General features: G+C 32.6%; 1 protein-coding gene across 4 annotated transcripts in view; it reads left to right on the plus strand.

Annotated features, from left to right (window-relative positions):
- LOC127702464 (carcinoembryonic antigen-related cell adhesion molecule 5-like) overlaps positions 1-20,897 on the plus strand; it is a 117,483-nt gene that overhangs the window by 94,229 nt on the left and 2,357 nt on the right. For all 4 annotated transcript variants that reach the window (XM_052206670.1, XM_052206671.1, XM_052206672.1 and 1 more), the window contains exons 5-14: positions 6,658-6,912; positions 7,854-8,111; positions 10,310-10,570; positions 11,149-11,415; positions 11,650-11,940; positions 12,756-12,866; positions 14,356-14,413; positions 15,459-15,541; positions 17,892-17,928; positions 18,651-18,724. In XM_052206670.1, coding sequence (XP_052062630.1) covers positions 6,658-6,912; positions 7,854-8,111; positions 10,310-10,570; positions 11,149-11,415; positions 11,650-11,940; positions 12,756-12,866; positions 14,356-14,413; positions 15,459-15,541; positions 17,892-17,928; positions 18,651-18,724 — 1,695 coding nt within the window. The remainder of the gene's footprint in view (positions 1-6,657; positions 6,913-7,853; positions 8,112-10,309; positions 10,571-11,148; positions 11,416-11,649; positions 11,941-12,755; positions 12,867-14,355; positions 14,414-15,458; positions 15,542-17,891; positions 17,929-18,650; positions 18,725-20,897) is intronic.

Raw genomic sequence — 20,897 nt, forward strand, 5'->3', positions numbered from 1 at the left:
TAATCGAAAGAAAAATGCTGGAAAATTTGATCACATTCGCCCTGCTTCTAATTCATGACCAATATTATCCAATGGATTTGCCGAGGTTTTTTAGAGTTAACACTTTTAGTTCAGCCTTTTTTACCTGTTGTTTTTTGTCTTCAAGAAACTCAATTAAAAGAAAGTAAAAATATCTCTTTAAAGGGATAGATCATGTATAGTACTTTTTCTAGGGAAGATGACCGTGCTGCTGGAGGTTCAACAGTTCTTGTGAAGGGCAAAGTCCTTCATAGTACGGCCCAACTCACCACAGATCTGCAGGTAGTTGATGTTCAATTATCCTTGGATAAAAAAATTACTTTATGTTCAATTAATATTCCTCCTAGTTCTACAAATGATAAAACAAACTTAAAATTTAACTGACCAGTTACCCTCACCTTGTATTCTGATGGGGGATTTCAATGCCCATAATCCAATATGGGGAAACAAATCTTTGGATGATAAAGGCAAAATTATAGAATACTTTGTGTCTCAAGAAGGCTTGTGCATTTTTAATGATGGATCGGATACTTATCTTCATCCTGGAAACGGTGCCTTTTCTTCTATTGATTTAACTATATGCGATCCTTCTCTTCTGCATTATTGTTCGTGGCGTGTACACGATGATCTTTGTGGAAGTGATCACTTTCCAATAATACTTGAGCATCTCTTTACTTCTGCTCAACAGAGAGTCCCTCGTTGGAAACTGAACAAGGCTGATTGACCTTTGTTTGAGACTCTCTGCAGAGAGGAATTACAGTCGAAGATGTTTGAGGCTGTTGAAGATCCAATTTTAACTCTTAATATAGTTTTAACGTCAATTGCTGACAGAACAATTCATAAGATCTCAGCAAATCTGAAACATCCCAGCAAACCATGGTTTGATGTCGATTGTGATCAAGCTATAAATAACCGTAAAACATCCGAAAGACGGTTTAATAAACAACCTATATCGGAAAACCATCGCAATTTTCTTATTTTTCGTGCAAATGCACGACGGACATGCAAACAAGCTCGGCGTTCTTCTTGGCAAATTTTGTCTCGGGAATAACATATCGCACTCCGATGACAAAAGTATGGAACATGATTCAAAGGATCAAAAGTAAACATTCTAAACCAACGGTCAAACGTTTAAAGGAAGGCAATACTTTATTAACATCGGAAAAAGATATTGCCAACAAGCTAGGTGAAACTGTTTCGAAATCTTCTTCTTCTGATAATTACAAAGAAGATTTTCAGAAATTTAAAACATAAAAATAAAAAACAAAATTGAACTTTAAATCGAAAAATGGGGAAAATAACAATAAACTCTTTTTATTGGAAGAACTTAAAACATCTTTATCTAAGGCCCATGATACAGCTTGTGGTCCTGATAATATCCACTATCAATTCCTCGCTTGAAGCTCTTCTAGAGCTCATGAATAACATCTGGGAATCTGGTGATTTACAATCTATATGGAATCTTGCCAACGTCGTGCCTACTCCAAATAAAGATCATACGGATCCTGTAAATTATCGACCAATTGCTCTTACCAGTTGTGTCTGCAAAATGCTGACCGGATGGTCAACGATCGCCTTGTGTGGTTCCTGGAATCTAATGGGCTTTTAGCCAATATCCAGTACGGATTCCGACAGGGCCGTAGTACTCTTGATCATCTTGTTCGGTTTGAATCTTTCATCCGTAATGGTCTTGCGCAAAATGAGCATGTAGTGTCAGTCTTTATCGGCCTTGAAAGGGCCAATGACACTACTTGGAAGTATGGTATTTTAAAAGATCTTTTTGATATAGGTTGAAAGGCATGTGCCAAATTTCATGTCGAATTTTCTTTCTAACAGGCAATTAAATGTTAGAGTTAACTCAGTCATGTCTGATCTTTATAATAAGGAGCTGGGTGTCCCTCAGTGGAGTATGTTGTCTGTTATAATTGTTCAGTTTGAAAATTACCAGTCTTGTAGAAGTTTTTTAAAGCAATATGGAAGGTTCTTTGTACGTTGATGATTTCTTAATCTGTTACAGAGGCCAAAATATGAGTTATATAGAACGTCAATTACAATTATGTCTTGGTAGAATTGAAAAATGGGCTTCTGAAAATGATTTTAAAACCGTCGGTATGCATTTCTGCATCAAACGGAAATTGCATCTAGATCCTGAACTTTACTTATACGGCAACCAGATTAGAATGGTTGATGAAACCATATTTCTTGGTCTTTTGTTTTTTTTATAGAAAGTTAACCTTTCTTACTAATATTAAAATGTTAAAATCAAAATGTCTTAAAGCTTTATATATTAGAATGTTAATTCATTTTTAATAGAAGTTGGAGTACATATATTTTCCAAAATATGAATTTGTTGTATTAGTTTAAATATTTTAAGTTTTTATCATGTTATCTTATTGATGAAATTTTATTTTTAAGACCTCGAAAGTTAATAGCATGTGTCTTTTCCGTTGTAGTTTTTCTTGTTTTGATAATAAATATGTTTAAAGTATGTGTTTGTCTTTGTAATATCATGAGATATTAGGCCAACAAATTCGTGCATATTTTTAGAGAAATTGTAGGTTTGATGATGAAAGAATGAAACTTTGCACAATTATAGATATATATATCCAGATAATTACTATAGCCATTTCTGGACAAGACACCATATTTAAACATGTTAAATGCTGTATTTGTGCGATATTAACGGTTAATCCGATTGCCCAACCTTCTCCTTTTACAAGTATGTAATTCTTCTCATGGGCTTGATCTAAATTTACCATTTTCAAACTACGTATGAAACACTTGAACTGTATAGTTGAATCTCATTATGTCGCACACGGGTACTAGAAACCATAATTAGGATGGTAAAATGGAAAAAAAATTATATAAGCAGTATAATGAAATACATATAAACGCAGAAGGAACGTTCTCTAGATAATCTCACATCAAAATGTCCAATTCAGTTTAATGTTACAGACCAATTGTGGTTACGTGGACCCAATCTCATCTTATTACTGCATTCTTTGAATGTTACATAGTTCTCACAAGGGTCTTGTTCCTCAGTAAAAATTATGTCAGAATTTTTATGTTAGAAAGATAAGTACACCTATGGTAACCTTATGGCAATGTCTTGTTCATGATGCATAAGAGTCTCTAAAATGAATCTGTTGTTCATGATGTACACGTACAATGTATCCTTGTTTGAACAATTGTTCAATTACTGTTTTCTAACCAATCACATAAGGTTTCAACGATGCCATTTCTATATGAATACCCAAAACAAAACAACTTTTTGTTATGCTAAAATATGTTTGCCCAGTTCAACTGTTCGATTTGGCAAAATCAAAAATCGATTGATCACAAGTGATAGTTGATACATGTCTCAGAAAACATACTTAATGATTTCATTATCATCTGCTTCAATCTATCTGTTATCATTTTTTTTAACTTATGCATACCATGTAAGGTTAGAGTTGCACAATAGACTAATTATATCGTTAGACAATTGACAGAGTACATGTCCATAAAACGGTTATTATTGATATATGTATGAAACGCATGGTTATCTTTGGTTATTGTTAAGGATATATCTTATTCTATGGTAATATAATTATATACTAAGTTATAGCAATAAAGCAAAATGTGTGCTGGCGCATAATATATTAGTGAAAGTTCCAGAGAATATAAGGGAAATGCATATATTTCAAAGCATTAGGTTATGACGAATTTGCAATGATAGACTAAATAAATGCTGAAATATTGAAATGTCCGTACTGTGTAACGATTCTTCAGTCGTAGTTGAACTCTTGTTGTCAATTTTGTCAACGGCTTCTATTATAAAACCACCAGGATTCGCGGAAGGATCCACATATCCAATACTTAATGTTCCATAGATGGAATCTTCAAGTACTGAGTGAAGATAAACGGATAATTGGATCATACATATACGACCAATGTAAACTCTACATTTTGTCATTTAGTACCTCCTCTACTGGTCCTAGCATCCAGTAGAAGGGTTGTGTACATTATGAGATGGTTCTAGTTGACTTGAATGAAGGATTGAAGAAGAATAAAACAGAATTAACTTCGAAATGGATAGCGTCGTATTTGCCTCAATAAAATAATTCGACTGCATCTGAATATTTACCAAAACGATTATCAACTAATGTTTTTGATTACTGTTGAAAAGACTTTTGCCTACATCATGTCTTCTTGAACTACCTGTATATAAAGCTTATTCACGTAGCGTTGTCATACATGCAGATTGTTGCGGTTGCCTGTTTATCCTGAATATGCATGAAATATTTGTAACTGGACTTTAAGCAATCAACATTAAAAAGTTAATTAATGTTATTTTGGATTTTCTTCTGTCAACTCTGTTCCTTTTTTTAATTCCAGTAATTGTGCTAACATAATTCAGCATTTATGTCTCTTGAATGCAGCTTTAATCTCCAATCGCAACCCGACATCTTTAATCGTGTCCTCTAAAAGATTGAATTGCCATTAATGTCACAGACGTCACTGAGGACATAATATAGCGCGTAAAGTTTTGAGACGTTCATGCGTCTTAAAGTGGACACGGTATGGCGAATAACAATTATCGGACACGTTTGGGGGATGTGAAATTGGACACGTTTGGGCGATTTTGGGATTTTAAGGACACGTTTGGGCAAAACAGACATGTTTGGGGGATCGGACACGTTTGGTTGGATGGACACGTTTTGGAGTGTTACATATATAAGGAATATTTGTTGATTTTTAATATCTTATGGCGGCCATCTTGGGAAAAGCCGTATATTAAAATTTCAATTTTGGTCCATAGCTTATTTTGTTTGAAGCACCCTGCACTACTAACATGCCAACATGGAACTTATATATTAAGTGATATTTGTTAATCTTGATATTTTGAGACGGCAATCTTGTAAAAAGCCGCCATGTTGAAATTTCAAGGTGGGTCCATAGCTAATATTGTTTGAAACACCCATAACTACTACCATGCCAAATTTGATGCTTTTATCATCAAACCCCCAATTTTGTCACCGATCTGCAGGACTATAACAAACTTCTTCTGAGAATATCTTCGTGAACCAGAATTGTAGTTTTTAAGATTCGGTTGTATTTCGCCAGTATAATTAATTTTCTTAGCTGTAAAAAACATCAAAAATATCTAAATATACAAAAGAAAAAACGTATTGCACTTATTGAGTCACCATTTTATATATTTTATGGCAAACCGCATTTGCGCGAATTTGGATTTTGAAAAATATTGCTTTTGTGCGAATTTATCTTTGTTTCAACCCTGAGATTAATCTGATTTCTTTTTTAGAAAAATGAAGTATGTTTTTGGTTGCTGTCTACTAGTATCTTATTTGGTTTTCGTGGAGTGTAGTTTTTGTATAGAGGTTGTTGTTTTATATTATATATCATTTTATTTTTTTATTTTAACCTTTGTTTTTCTCTTGTCAAATACTGTAATCAGTCATGGACCTTTTCCTTGTATTTGGTAGGATAGGCTAAATTCATCTTCGTTCTTTGAACAAAGAATGTCATAGGTAGGCTCTTCAAGTCTTGTGGCAAAAGATGACTTTTACCATTTGTCTGTAGTTCTTATTTTAAACGGACGTTTGGAAATATCAGAAGCATTCTCCTTTATTTTGTAGCGAATTTGTTGTTTTTATAATTTGCGTTCATCAATATCATGGTTATGTTTATTTGTCCCCATTAGCAATATACTCGGTCAATCCTTATTGTACATTTGCATATTTAATGTGTGCATCTCCAGGGAATTTCTCTATTTTTGAACTTAGTATTCATACGGAAAGTACATTGCATATCCATACAAATTCAAAGACTGCTTTCCTTTATTTGTCTCGTAGATGATACACTCCATCTGTTTAGTGTATTTTCAAATTGTATATTGGTGAACAATTGGCGAGTAGAGATCAATCATGCACAAGTTTATATAAAATGGTCAATAAATTAAGTTCAGTTTTCTTGTTTTTAAAAGGGCATAAGCTGTGCAATGGGACTTTTCTAGGTCTGTTTGATTTCATGGTATGGGTTAAAAAAAATAAGTTAATCATCGTTTTACCTGTATAAGAATGATTTTTTGTGGATCGAATCAGTCAACGAAATGGTTCACCTTTGTTTCACTTTCAATGTTGACATTCTTTTCCTTTTAATGGCTGAACACTACTAATACAAGCGTTACCAATCTCTAGCTAATGGGTTAAATTGAAGGTCACATGAATACGGATTCCATGAGGTCGAATTATTCACTTGCAAGTGAATAATTCATCAGCGATGTTTCTTAGCTTATTTTGACAAAATTCCGGAAATCATATCTTTTTTAATAAAAGTCAAGTAAATTGTTTTATATAGAAAAAATCCAGTTATATGCGTTTTGACTTTCCAACTGGTAACATTCGCGCAAACATGTATGTTATAAACTATTCGGCTCGAGGCCTTACGTCGTCACTGACGCATTCTCTTTTGCCTTCGTAATTTGTACTGAAAAGAGATAAAAATTAAACCCAATTGATGGTGATTTTCTTTTTTTTTTAAATGGCATCAATGTGTTGGTAATTGATCAAATTTCGTTTATTATTGACATGAAATAAAATATTGTATTATCTTTTAAATTAATCAATTTTGTTACAGATAGTCCTAATAATATATCGCTTTTTCCATCGATTACATATTATACAAAGGAAGAGGGTGATTCCCTAAACGTAACATGTTCAGCTTTATGTGAACCTGCATGCAATTTTGAGTGGACGTATCCAAATAATACTAAACATAACAGCAGCATTTTACAAATCGAATCATTACAACGAACAAATGATGGAAAATACACATGCAGAGCATTTAATTACTTCGGCCATAAAACATCAGCTTTAACGGTTACGATAAACTGTGAGTAAAGATTTCAAGATACTCCAAATTGTTTATAATGTTTAGTTTATACTCCAAATTGTTTATAATGTTTAGATAAACTATAGTTGAAATTCTTAAAAGTTTTGCTGCCCGCAACTACCCTTGCCCTCTTGTAATACGATCATAATATAGGGTGATAACACTATTATTCAGGAATATATCAGATTGCACAAGATTGCGATTGCTCGTTCAATAAGCTATACTGTTCTGGACAAATTCATATTCCTCAATATAAGTACACATACCCTTTTATGATATAGCATCACATATTCAGCAACATTGATAATACTTCGTCCATTTCCTACTGCTCTGATAACTGCAGAAACGATTGATTGTCAATTTCTCCTATATTGTTTACCTCTTAACTGCGTGCGTGCAAATATCGTTTTGAAAACGTCCTCGGATCCTCACTTTAGGGGAAAAGTACGGAATGCAATACCAGTCAAGAAGCAATATCTTAAACTTATCGGAAATGCTCATTTTTAGTAATGATTATATAATTTAAGCCTAGTTAGGAAATCAGCAAACATTACATTGTTGTTTTACAAAGAAATCTCCATTAAATATGTGGTGCTATGTTAAAACAATAAGTATTATTCGGTAATATGTTTGCGTCAAATCGTCTTCAGTTGTATACAATAATTTCCTTATGCATGTTTATTATTATTATTTATTTTCTGATAAAAATTCCATCGAAAGCAAGTATCTGATTAAAAAGATTGGTGGCCTTGGGCAGTTTTCTGCTCTTTTGTCGGGTAGTGATATCTTTGACACATTCCCCGTTTCCTTTCTCAATTTTATTAAATTAATTAATTAATTAAAATTATCAACCAGTTTAACCATCAGCCTTAAATCTGAAATTATTGAAAGACTGCCCCTAATTTCAAGTATGTGTTTCAAATATATCATTTACATTACAGTTGGTCCCAGAGAAATTTTGCTATCACCTTCGAATTCCAATTACTCAAAGAAAGAAGGAGATTCACTTGGTAGCATCATGTGTACGGCTGATTGTAATCCAGCTTGTCGGTTTGAGTGGACATACCCTGATGGCACAAAACGTAATGGCGCATCTTTAGTTCTATCTTATTTACAAAAGAATCATGATGGAATTTACAAGTGCAAAGGATTCAACGATGTCGGATATAAAGAAAAAATCGTTACTGTTACAGTAGATTGTAAGTAAAATTTTCACAAAATACTGAAAAGGAAACATTTTAAACCGGTTAAGAAAAGATTTGTATCCTATCGCAGAGACGATCCCTTTTTTAAGAACGTCCGAATTCTGCGAGGGGCCCGTAGGTGTCTGTTGCTTTGCAAAATTTCTGCTCATATCCAATATACCTTCATTTTTTAATGTCCTTCAAAATTCTACCGACTTTCATCCAGACAGCCTGTGTTACAGGACTTACCTATAATTGGATGTATTGTTAATTTGTTCTCGTCCTGACTATCATAAAAATGATTTTTTTTAACATGGAACTTATACTACCTTTCCATTTTCTATTTCAATCTTCATGAAAATATTTTCGAACTCCATAATTGGTAAAATATCTTAGTTGAGTGTTAACGGGATACATCATTTGATCTAATTATCATCTGAATATCATCCATTCTACTTGTTATTGAAATAATAAATATGTCCTCAGCTCTAAACAAAATACTTATTTTTTCATCTTGTCTCAACACGATTGTTAATACATGCTAAAATCATTGTGATTTTTTCATATTTGGAGTATATGCCCCTTTTGGGTCCATGATTGGTCAATAAAAATCTTGAATCTTGTTAAGCAAATTTTGAAACAAAACTTATTGTTGCACACGTCTTTGTGAAGGACGGTTTCTAGATTTTCTTACAGAACGGTTCTTCCTCTATTACCAGAATATGTACTCAATAAAATAAATTGGTCAAAATGATGTACGGTGACGGACATAAAGTGTAGCTTACCACACATGTTTTTTACTCGAGTTGGGCTTTACGCTTATATCTTAATTCATTTAATTTCTATACAAACAAATGGAGACCCAAATGTGTTTTAAAATTTTAAGGGTCGAGTGAGCACTTTCTATTTCTCGGCGTCCGACGTCTACCGTCTGTCTTCGTCGTCGACCATTAATAGTAAAACTAATCTTCTCCCCTGAACCGAGTGTCAATTGGAACCAAACTTGACATTAATCATCATTAGGTATTTAGTTGACAAAAAAGTGTCCGATGACCCGCCTAAAAACAAAAATGGCCAACATGGCTGTAAATTGAACATGTTGGTAAAATGTATCGTAAAAAGTTGTGTCTGCTATCTCGAAAACCGCTGTAAATAGAGAAAATCTGACTGGGACAATATTGATCAACATGTAAAGTTCTATCGTATATTTTCATCAAAACTGTGGGACGACTTCTTACACGTAAGTTATGACTTTTGCCGTTTGAAAAAAAATATTTTGCCTTTTACCGTGAAAAAAATAATAGATAGAGAGACATTTGATATTCGTCGCTGGTCGACTCTATGCAGGAATTATTACCCTTAAACGACGATCTTTGCCAACTTTTGACAGTTTTGCTCATTTTTTTTTGAAACTATAATATATGCAGAGATTTATAAACAGCAACAATGACCTAAAGAACAAGATTAACTTTGTCAACATGACAGAAATCTTCGTATGATTCCTTATATGAGTTATTGGCCTTTTATGAAGATGTTTACCCATCTTTTGCATATTTAGCACAAACTATGGTAACTAAGGAAAAACTGTAAACATTAAAATGTATGTGCAAAGCTACAAATGAGTCAACATTGTCGACCCATGCGCTTTAGAGCCTCTAGTTATGATTGGCGATTACTAATTTGTTGCTGTATAATGTGGCTAATGCAACATTTATATTTAGGGCGATAACATGGTAAAAAAAAAAGGAACTTTTGTCCTTAATTGACATGATGAATCGGATCATAAGTGTGTTATATTACAAGTTAACAGTTCACAGAAAGACATTTTATCCTACTCGGAATTTTTTGTCGACTCTGAAAGACCAGACTTTGCTTATTAATCTGAATCCCACATACTTAAGGGAGAAGCAGCAAATACCAATTGTAACAGTGTTTGATTTGACTTGCCAAGAATCACACTAACGACCCCTTGAACTAAAGGCGATTATTCTAGTTTTTAATCTATTATATCTCAAAATTATCTTAATGACCAAGTTTCTACTGTCAAGTATTTTTTGCATAGAAGATACTTTTTTATTCGGTTAAGATATATATACAATGTGTTGTCATTTTACAAAGATTATAACTTTCATAAACTCACACTTTTGAAATGCATATGAATTGAACTACTAGTAGCATGAAAGCAGTTTTCATATGAATTCAATAAATTTCAGATGATCCTGGGAACAGCATTTTCTTTTCGCCATCAAGTACAAGTTATACAAAACTGGAAGGAGAATCGTTATGGAACATAACATGTTCGGCTGATTGCAAACCGTCGTGTACTTTCGAATGGACGTATCAAGATGGTACAAAGTACCCGGGTAGCACGTTAATGATTGGTCGACTAAATAGGACACAAGATGGTGTATACAAATGTAAAGGATACAACCTCATCGGTTATTCAGAGAAAACCATTACGGTTACAGTAAATTGTAAGTTGTGTTATTTTTAAAGACTCCTAGGCTAGTACAATGGTTCGACATTTAGTTGAATATATATTTTTGACATTACAATAAGAAATCTAAACTGCTTTAAAAATCCAAACATCTTATTAACTTTACCATTTTTTAAAATATGTATAATTGTAAATGTATATATGCACGTACAAAATCAAGATATATTTATTTTGGTTGACTGAAGGTTTCTTAACGTCCGGTGGAGATATATTTATAGACAAACTAACTATGAATCAATAAAATGCGCACTCAAATTGAATTGATCAGTTTGTCATTCCGTAACTCCGCAAGGTTTGCTCATATTTTTTTTTGTGTTTTTGTTTTGTTTTATATATATATGAATAAAAGAAGAAGTTAAGTAACGTAAACAAAAAGCAATACATAAACATTGTTTTGAACAAGCGATTACAGTTAGTTTTAATATTAGTAAAAATTATACTGATATCAAAACATAACCTTAGTTCTGTAACAATCAGCGTAACACTAAAATCGGCATCAACATTTTTTTTATCACTTGTGAAATCAAGTGATATAATCATTTCAGTTCTTTTTAGATCCTCCGGAATCAATACGATTGTCACCAACCAACTCACCCTTTATTGTCCGAGAATATACGACTGTTCGTGTGATATGTACAGCTGACTGTAGACCTACTTGCAGTTATCAATGGACTGGGCAAAATACCTGGTCCTCAGCAAACAAAGATTTAACGTTAACATCAATAAGGAGAACTTCAACTGATACCTATACATGTAGAGCTCGTAACATCATAAATCCGTCATACCGTTATGCTGAAGCTTCTGTATCAATAATTGTACACAGTAAGTTTAGTTCACTTTAAAATAGGTGATGCATCTGGGCTCATTTCACTTTTCTTTCAATCAATGAATTATTTCTAATTTTCAAATTTTGTAAAGCGGTGTCATTGAGACGGGCAATTTTTTCTACTCATTTAAATGATATCGAAAGTGCAAATACATTAAATTGGCAATGTGTCATGATGTATAATTAAATTATGAAGTAATATATTATCAATACTTAAATGTACTTTTCAGCATTACCTACCAAGATAACAAAACTGACTTTGGATTGCACCGGATCTTCAACAGTTTCAATTGCCTGGATTCCAGATCTGACCGTTTTGCCTACGCAAAACTATACAATACATTACAGAACAAACAGTAAATCAGGGCAAACTCGTGGTGTCTCTAACTCCACAAATCAACAAAACATTTATCTCATACATATAGAAAACCTGACACCATTGACAAATTACATGTTTAAAATATCATCAGGAAACTATTTAGGACGTGCGGAGTCGGAAGAGGTTAGCTGTAAAACTTTTGGTATGTACAATCCAAGATGACTAATTTTCAAAATTCTACAAAGGTGGTGTGTCTGTGTAAGATCAAAAGTAATATAGATGTTTCATAGAATAAAATCTGTAGGAAACAAGAAGATTATAAGAAGACGAATTAGGAAATAAACGTCTGGTTCGAGTTATAGTGTAAAAGTAACCTGTTTTAGAACAACCTTCATTGGGGATGCTCGAGACAACAAAAAATAAAATATAAGTCCTAGCTACTAATATTTCTTGAACGATGTCAATGAGACTTGTATGAATAAAGAGAATCAATTTCAGGTTCCACAATTCAAATTATGTCTGACGCAATAATTGCAAAGTAAAGGTTGGATGTAGACGTTGTACTACCGGGTCATTGTTTTCCCTGAACATACCAGGATCACACTAGAATTGGGAACAAAGTTCAACTACAATTCTCTCCTCTTTATGCAGCAAGGAGCAAGCATCACAATGTCGGTGATTTAATATTACATAAATGCCGCAGTTGGACTCAGCCTTTCTGGAAAGGACATTTCAAAGTATATATTTTCCATTTAAAATGATATAACGGTATCTCTTTCGACGAAAGAATTGTTAAGATACACCAATGAGATTTAATAATTGTGTAAATATGGAGATACGTTACATCTGTCTTGATTTTGAGACGTGTTTTAAAAATATAGATAAACAAATAAGCAATCTATAGTTACAAAAGTCAATATTATAGTGAAAAGAACACAAAAATCGTTTGTGTCAGTATAGTCTTGAATTAATCTTCCAAGACATCGATATATTGTATTCAATATATTCTTTTTTCAGCATCTGAAGCGGTAGATTCCCAAGTGAATGGTGCTTTGATAGGAGGAATAAGTTTGATTATTCTTGCTTTGTTGGTTTTTGCTGTAATTATAACTTTGATGCTGTTGTATAGTAAGTGATTTATTTTTGAAATTAAATAATTCATTAAGACATTTTAAGCATTACAAACGCTATATTCACAATGAATATGCGAGAAATAACAAGTAGAGACACCGTCATTAGCAAAAGGTTCTGCTTTGAAAATTGCACACGGCTTTAGGAATTTTACAAACATAAATGAAAAATGTAAGAGCTAGAACAATGTTCCAAATTGATATTACGTTTATAAAACAAGACAAATGTAATCAACGTGTGGTTTATCAAACTGGTAAGATGTTAGATTGATTGTTGGTTGGTTAACGTCCAGTGGCAAATAGTTCATGCATGTCAGGACGAGAACAAATTAACAATAAATACAGTAGGTAGGTCCTGTAATAAGAGGCCGGCCGGGATGAAGGTTGGGACAATTTAGACTACCACTGCAAAAGAGGGTTAATTGGATAGGGAGAGAAATTTCGCCTTGCAACAGACCACTGACGGATCTCTCAAAGAGTTGTAGCAAGGGTTCTTAACGTGCAGAGAGCCTGGTACTCTCTTTACACGAAGCATCGGATTTAACATCTCTATTCTGACCGGACGTGACTGCGTACTTGATACATCCCGCACAGCCAAACGTACGCCCGACTTGGCAAGGGTTTTACTGTCGGTCGGAAGAAGACCCGTAATGGCCATATTTCTATTCTCCAGTCACCCTTGGGGAGGAGGTAAGATATTAGATGCAACATAGAATTTATTTAGAACACACATGCAACGACAACAAAAAAACTTTGAAGAATCGCATGAACTCACAAAGGAGCGAGTTTGGGAGCTTCGAAAAGGTACTAGTACGCTATACATTCGAATACATACTCCAATAGGGAGTTGGACAAAATCACTTACTGTATAGTTTAGACGACTATTCAGGTATCTAAAGATCAAATACCAAAAAAATTCGCTAGTTAGTTGAACCAGACACATGGTATCAGTCAACCAATTTGTAATTGTGACCGTACAACTAGTGACTATTTTAATCGTTGTTCCTCATATCCCTGTTGTAGAAATTGTTCTGTTAGGGGCATAATTCTGTTCACGAAGTCAATTTAATAGGGAATTACTCGACCGTAGCTAACTTATGGAGATATGTAAAAGTAATGCGATGATGCAAAGGGTGTGTTACTGCTAGGTAATTGGAACTTAATAACTGTTTAGCTGAAATCATCGCGTTTGTATTAAAGTTTAGCTTAAAGTCGTCCATGTGTATATATCAAGGAAAAGATCAAGACACGAACAATCCTTCAAGTGTCGATAGTATCCTTAATTTCTTATTCACTGGGATACATGAATTGAAAGCACTCACTTAATTTAGGCTTATTGAGGGATGGTAAATAATCAATATATCAGAAAATGGAGAACAAACATGGCTAGATGCGTTTTCTTGTTGTTTTTGAAGTTTTGTATTTTTGTTATTTCACTTTTTTTCTACACTTAAAATATGTTATTTCTCTTGTGCGTTAATCTTCAGGATTTGGAGACACACATAGTCAAAGTTGTATCCACAAATGTTTCACAAAAATATTAAGGTAAGCAGATTGAAGTTGGTACCATTTCATGTTTTTGTAATAACAAAAAGTATTTAAAGTTTCCAGAACCTACAAATTTAAATGTTACAAATTGTCATTATCTTGGTCTTTTGCCACAATCAGATTTGTACTTTTTGTAAAAATCAATACTCAGTAGCATTGTATGTCTTTTGCAATTTAAATATTAATGGTTTATCAAAACAATGTAGTATATGTGTAGATTTTCTATGTAAAGAGTTTTAAAATATGCCTCATACCGTTGAAATTAAGAGTTAGAAAATATTTGGTTTATACAAACAAATTTTGCACCATTTTGCAACTATACCTGTTAAATTCCGTCCTTTGGATGTGCTTTTATGGATTTTTCTTCACAAAAAAATACAAAACTTGAAAGCCAAATTCGTCTGAGTTCAACTTTGCCTGATGGAGTTGGAACCTTAGTTTCTAATTAATTTCTATATTTATCAACGAAAACTTTAAGAGAACTATGTTATAAATAGTGTTGATACTGAAGCACCAATTACTGACCTGAGATACTCTCGGTGATTAACAGTCCACCAGCAGTGACCCTATGTGAATAATTGAAAATCATATTTTTCAAATATGGTGCAGATTATATGTGTATTTTGATTTATTGTTATATTAGAATTATGTTCTATATATATAACCTCATCTCGATGGTAAATCATGTGTTGGTACTGGATAAAAAATGTAATTGATAGCAGATAGCCCCTCAAGTATTGTGCAAATCGTTGGAAAGCTGTCTGTTATTTCACAAAAGACATTCTTCCCAAGATGCATGGAAGCAAAGTAGGAAAACAAGAACATCTCATTAAAACTAAAGAGAGTAAAATACTCAATCATCCATTAAATATCTAATTCTGGTTTAAAATGAGATGGAGGTAATCAAACTTAAAAACACGGCCATATCTATCATATAAAATTCGTTTAATAAGTACCCAGATTGTTATCATATGATTTGTAATTTACACTGTTAATCTGTGTTTGACGTTGCGAATATTTCTATTAGTTCTGTATCTTATAGATCATCAAAGGGGAAAGAAGGAATATATGAAAATACACAACCCACGTCTGAGTATAGTAATCCTGGATTTGATGGTTCAGAGGGTATTTACTTTAAATTAAACAACATAAAATAAAAGCAAATAAAACACAAGCCGTGTAACACAACTATACACATCTAGAAGAGAACATACTGTTTTCGAAAATAGACAACTCTAAATCGCAGGAAGTCTTGAACAGAAATTTATTTCACAGAGAAAAAAGAGAAACACAAAAAAAAATTATTTGTGTGGCAAATGTTCATGTGGCAGGATTATTATATATAGTGTTTAGGGTAAAGATTACATTTAAGGTGAATATTCTTTTATCCTATCCATGAACATGTCAAACAATTTAATATACTCAGATATTCCAGTTTTGTGTATTACCATAAATATTAAAAAAATATTTATCGTACATTTGTTGTCAAAATAGTAATGTAAGGTAATATATAAAATAAGAAATAGCTTCCCTTGTTCATAAATAATGGAAAAAGGAATATATCTCCAATTCAAAATGTTGCCTTTCATCGCTTAATACACTGCACTTGTTTTGGAAAGAGATTTTCAGTGAAATTTAAATTGATACTACATAAATGATATCTGTTAAAACAACATGATACATGTACGTTAAGGACACACATAATATGTATATATCCGATAAATTTCGATGGGTTGGAATATGACACACAGACTAACACTTAACTCTGTCTCTTGGCTTTAGCATATTCTTACCAATGTTTCGGGATTCAAATTGTTTCTATTCGCTGTACAGACCAACCACTGCTCTTAAAGGGGTAGACCTGGGTATGGGAGACAACTCTTTCCAATATATTGGAAGTCATTTGTGCGTTTTAACGTAGCAGTAATTGAAACAGTGATCAACCATTTATGTTGTTTACATTTGGTTTTAAGAGTGATGCAGGAGCATTTAGAAAGTTGTACAAGGTTGACTTCAGCAAGTATTAAATTAAGGAATTACATTTATTAATTAAAGATTCTAAAAATCTAATGCTGAAAAGGTAGAAAATTAATAGTCATTCACGAAATGCATCAACATAATATGTATTGAGGAATTTTTGGAATGACTCTTGAAATCATTTAGATAAAATCTTGGAAGGTTTGAGGTTTATAAAATGTGCTTTACTGTATGTCCTTGGTTTTTTAAATACATACAAACGGCAATATTCTAGAAGATATGATCTGAACACCCATCATAGTACAAGGTAATGCTAACTAGTAACCTACATTAGCTAATGCAAATATAGTACTTAGATAGTGACAAACTGTCAAAACATTGAATTTAGCGTCTGCTGACAGGGGCATTTTATAGTCTTGGGGAGAGACACCAACATTACGTGTTATAATGTTGAGATGTCAATTCGTCTTAAGGGTAATCGATCCATACTAAATTTTGCTGCTTTTCCTAATAAACTTGACTACGGTTATTATTGGGACCATACAATTTTCACGTATGCACACAAAAATAATGAATAGAGAAACTGTAGAAGCTTTTAAAGAAAAAAATGGATTTTGTCAACAACAAAAAAATCCTTTTTTCTTAGGTCTGTAAGCCATATTGTTTGAAGGTTTTGTCAATTTCAAACGGTCAAATTCAATAAAAGCTTGTAATTTTCAAGGTTTATAAATGATAATAGTTTCTGCAATTTTTTTTCAGGAATTAAACGATATTATTTTTTTCAGGAAAAGTTAGAAAAATAAATGTGTTGTCTGAGCTGGCCATAATTTTCAATTTATTAATTAATTTTAAACAATTTATTTACATTCAGGATACAAATATTACCGTTAATTTCAAATTTACTTTAGATTGTGTTTTTTCTACGCATTTGTAGAGTCATGGGTATTCCTGTGAAGAACATAATTTAATTATGCAAAAACACACAATACTATATGCCTACTAGTTTTTTACCGTTTGTTTTGGAACCCCTTAACTGGTCATATTCAATATACCCTAAACATAAAATGCAACGGTGAATTCCACAAGACTTTGGCAGATGATGCATGGACCCCTACCATTTCAATGTTGTAAATGTATGAAAAAATAAACGAGAGGAAAGATTTGGGGTTACCAAGGCCTACTCCCTAAGGGCAATAACTCCTATAAGGTGTTGCCTGATAGTTTTGACGTGAACAGACAGTATTTAGATCTTAAATAATAAGAAAAGCAAGACAATTTAACATATTGTAAAATCCGAAATTGAACGTATGGCTTAGATTTTTCGAAAACATTTCCAAAAGAGATATCATTTAAAGAAATTGCTGTAGTAAATGATATGCAAATGCACTATGCGTTGAACAACTTCCTATAAGGAGAGATAATTATAAGAATTATAATGTATTGTAGTTTGATTTTTTTAATATGAATGATAAATCCTGAAAACTACTAACTTTTTCAGGCAAAATAGACTCAAACGTAGCAGCTAAAGACAATTGGTAAGGATTTTCACGGTTTCACCGTATGATTTATATTTTACCATAAGTGACATAAATAATGTGTTCATATTACGTTATACATTGACACTTAATATTAAGCCAGATTTATGATGGCAAATAAAGTCTTTCACTAACTTATTAAAACCATCGTTTTTTATGTGAGGAAAAATGGGATTTATTTTTATCATTTTTGGAATTTCCTTTTGATTTTTTTCGATAGTTAGATGTCATGATAATAGAACAACTACTTGCATTTGTAGGAAGTATGGTAAAATAATAAAAAAAAATAACGATATAAAGAGACAACGAACCCTTATTTTGCCTTAAAATTGCCAACAAAATATATTCAAACTTTTCAAAATTATACTAAATGTTATTTATAAATGAACCGATTGATAAAGTTGAACATTTTTGTGCAGAAAAATCACTTTTGGTGTCACTATGGTTTTGGTCACATGCGACAATTAACATATTGAATTAAAAAGACAACTTAACTAGTAGGTTTTTGACAAAAATGGTACGAGCCAAGTACTAACCTAAAACGATATTTCAAGCACGTTAATTTAACATTTTTGTAAAAGACAGCATGTAGAAAAACATTGTGGGTAAAATTTCGGCTCATAGCTCTAGTAAGTATATCTCCACGGCTACTTTGTAATATGTTATGTTCTATTCAGTTACAGGGCGTTATATACTCATTTTGTTAATATTTATCATTTCAGCGAGAACGCCTATGAACCTCTTCAAAGAGGGAAACAAAACACCACGTTACCTCTTCCAGTAGTTAAACCTGCAGGTACGTAATATTTATCGAATTCATATTGTGTAAATACCCTTTTGTTTCAAATAAAACTTTATACGCTCGAAAAATATGCTACAACTTTCTTATATTATCTTTATCACGATGTTAAGTTTATGCTAGAAAATCTCCCTACATCAGCCCTTAACAATATTTATACTTTGACTAATTAATCTACCGAATAGTACTGTTGACATTTGCACATAATTTGGTTTGCCCAACTTTTTGTTTTGTTTGTCGTATTCAGGAAACACGTGTCGTCCGCATTGAGCTTTAAATCGTTGAAATTGAAAAACGATGTAAAGCTTATTAACTATAAAACAATGTAAACACTTTTAAGAGTATGGCCAACAAGCACAGAAAATCTTGTTTGCATGTTGAGACATGATTCTTCTGTCAGCATTAGAGCTTGGCGTTTGATTGTTGTAACAATGAAAGACCTTTCTTGGTTCTAAGTTGACATTTCAACATGGAACTCAGAAATGTCAACTCGGATTACAGAAATGTTAACTTCGACGGGAGAACTTTAACAGATGTAGAATGTCGTCAGCAACAAGTTTTTCGTAATTATACGATATTAAAGCAATGAAATTGCAATCTTTTCGCGAAAAAAGTTGATTAACATTAATTTAGATCACGGTTTAAAACATTTTTATCATGCCATGTCATCAAATCATTCAATACATTGATGGAAAAATAAAGGATATTGGGTATCCATCCATGACACAAAATCAGTACATGCATAGCAAAAAAAACACACAAAAAGCAAAGGAACAGCGCTTTAAATGCTGTTCTTCATCTCAAAGTCACAATGCGGCCTTCAACACGGAGCAATAAAAAAACTCTCACCTCATTGCAAGTTTAAGACGGCCTCTGGCACCTGCTTGAGCGGAATTCTTTGCAAAATTATTTGGATAGACTTTGTAAGATGTAACACCACCAAATCGGGACAGGTCAAAAAAGAACATACTGGAAAGTAGTACATATTTAAAACAAACTAGTTCCTACGCACATGTGTAAATAAAAAACTGTAGAATATATTTTAGTAATTAAGGTATCAGATGAAAGGTGAAGGACTGGTGATCCTTGTAGAACACATATAGACATGATTTTGAATAATACAATAATTTATGAATGAATTCTAAAATTGAGGGCATATCTTGCCTGTTTCTCAGATATGAAGTACCTGGTTTGGGGTATCTAAAATTCCGACAACCAGTACGGTCTGGTGTATAAATAACGGTATATTGATCCCGCCCCCATAAAATGTATGGAAGTGAAAAATTTAACGTGGATAGGAATGAGGGCCAGGAATAGGTGGTGTGCGTCTATCCACAATGTCAATAGACCTTAAACCAATATTTAAGGTGATAAAGTTTTTGAAACCATTATTACAAACATCTGCTCGCCATGACAATGTTGCAGACTTATAGAAATTACTCAAGTGATTATTTTAATTTTGGCGAGGAATATTTCAGAACAACCAGACAATTCAGTTTTAACAAAACAGAACACAAAAAAGAACGAAACATCTTAGCAATGTATTCGTCTATATAGCTACATTTTCAAGAAACCATTTTAATGACAGATTACCTGTTTATAATAAATTAAAACCGCTCTTTGTATCCATCACTAGTTTGTTGTACATGTTGTTCCGTTTTGCAATTAAGTTTTACTAATAAATGGTCAAATTTGATAATGAATAGTATACATGTAGTAAGAAATGGAACATATACAAATCAACAGTTGAGAAAAGACAGATAACAACATAATCAAAAGACAAATAGTAGACAGGAAAAAAACCGACGAGTAACAAGGAGAAGATAAGATTTGGATATGACACTATTTTCGTCTCTTGAATTCGTAACTCAAAAAGTATTTTAAATCGATAAAAAAAATCCATCAGATGTTTACCAGACATAAATTCGTCAGATGACAGTACGACTGTCTTTAAAATGCGATTTACGTAAAGTACTTGATTGAGGCTTAATAAGAATTCAACCTTATTGTATTAAATGCACCATTTAAAAAAAAAACACAAAATAGCGCCATGTTAATATCTTATCTTTATTTGTATGAAACAAAGCCTTACCCTGAAAAATATTTTGGTACAAGAACTTTTTTCAAAAATGTAATTGTGAATAAAATATGTTTTGGATAAGGTCTCGAC

The sequence above is a fragment of the Mytilus californianus genome, unplaced genomic scaffold (genome assembly GCF_021869535.1).
Source record: "Mytilus californianus isolate M0D057914Y unplaced genomic scaffold, xbMytCali1.0.p SCAF_5, whole genome shotgun sequence".
Classification (NCBI taxonomy): domain Eukaryota; kingdom Metazoa; phylum Mollusca; class Bivalvia; order Mytilida; family Mytilidae; genus Mytilus; species Mytilus californianus.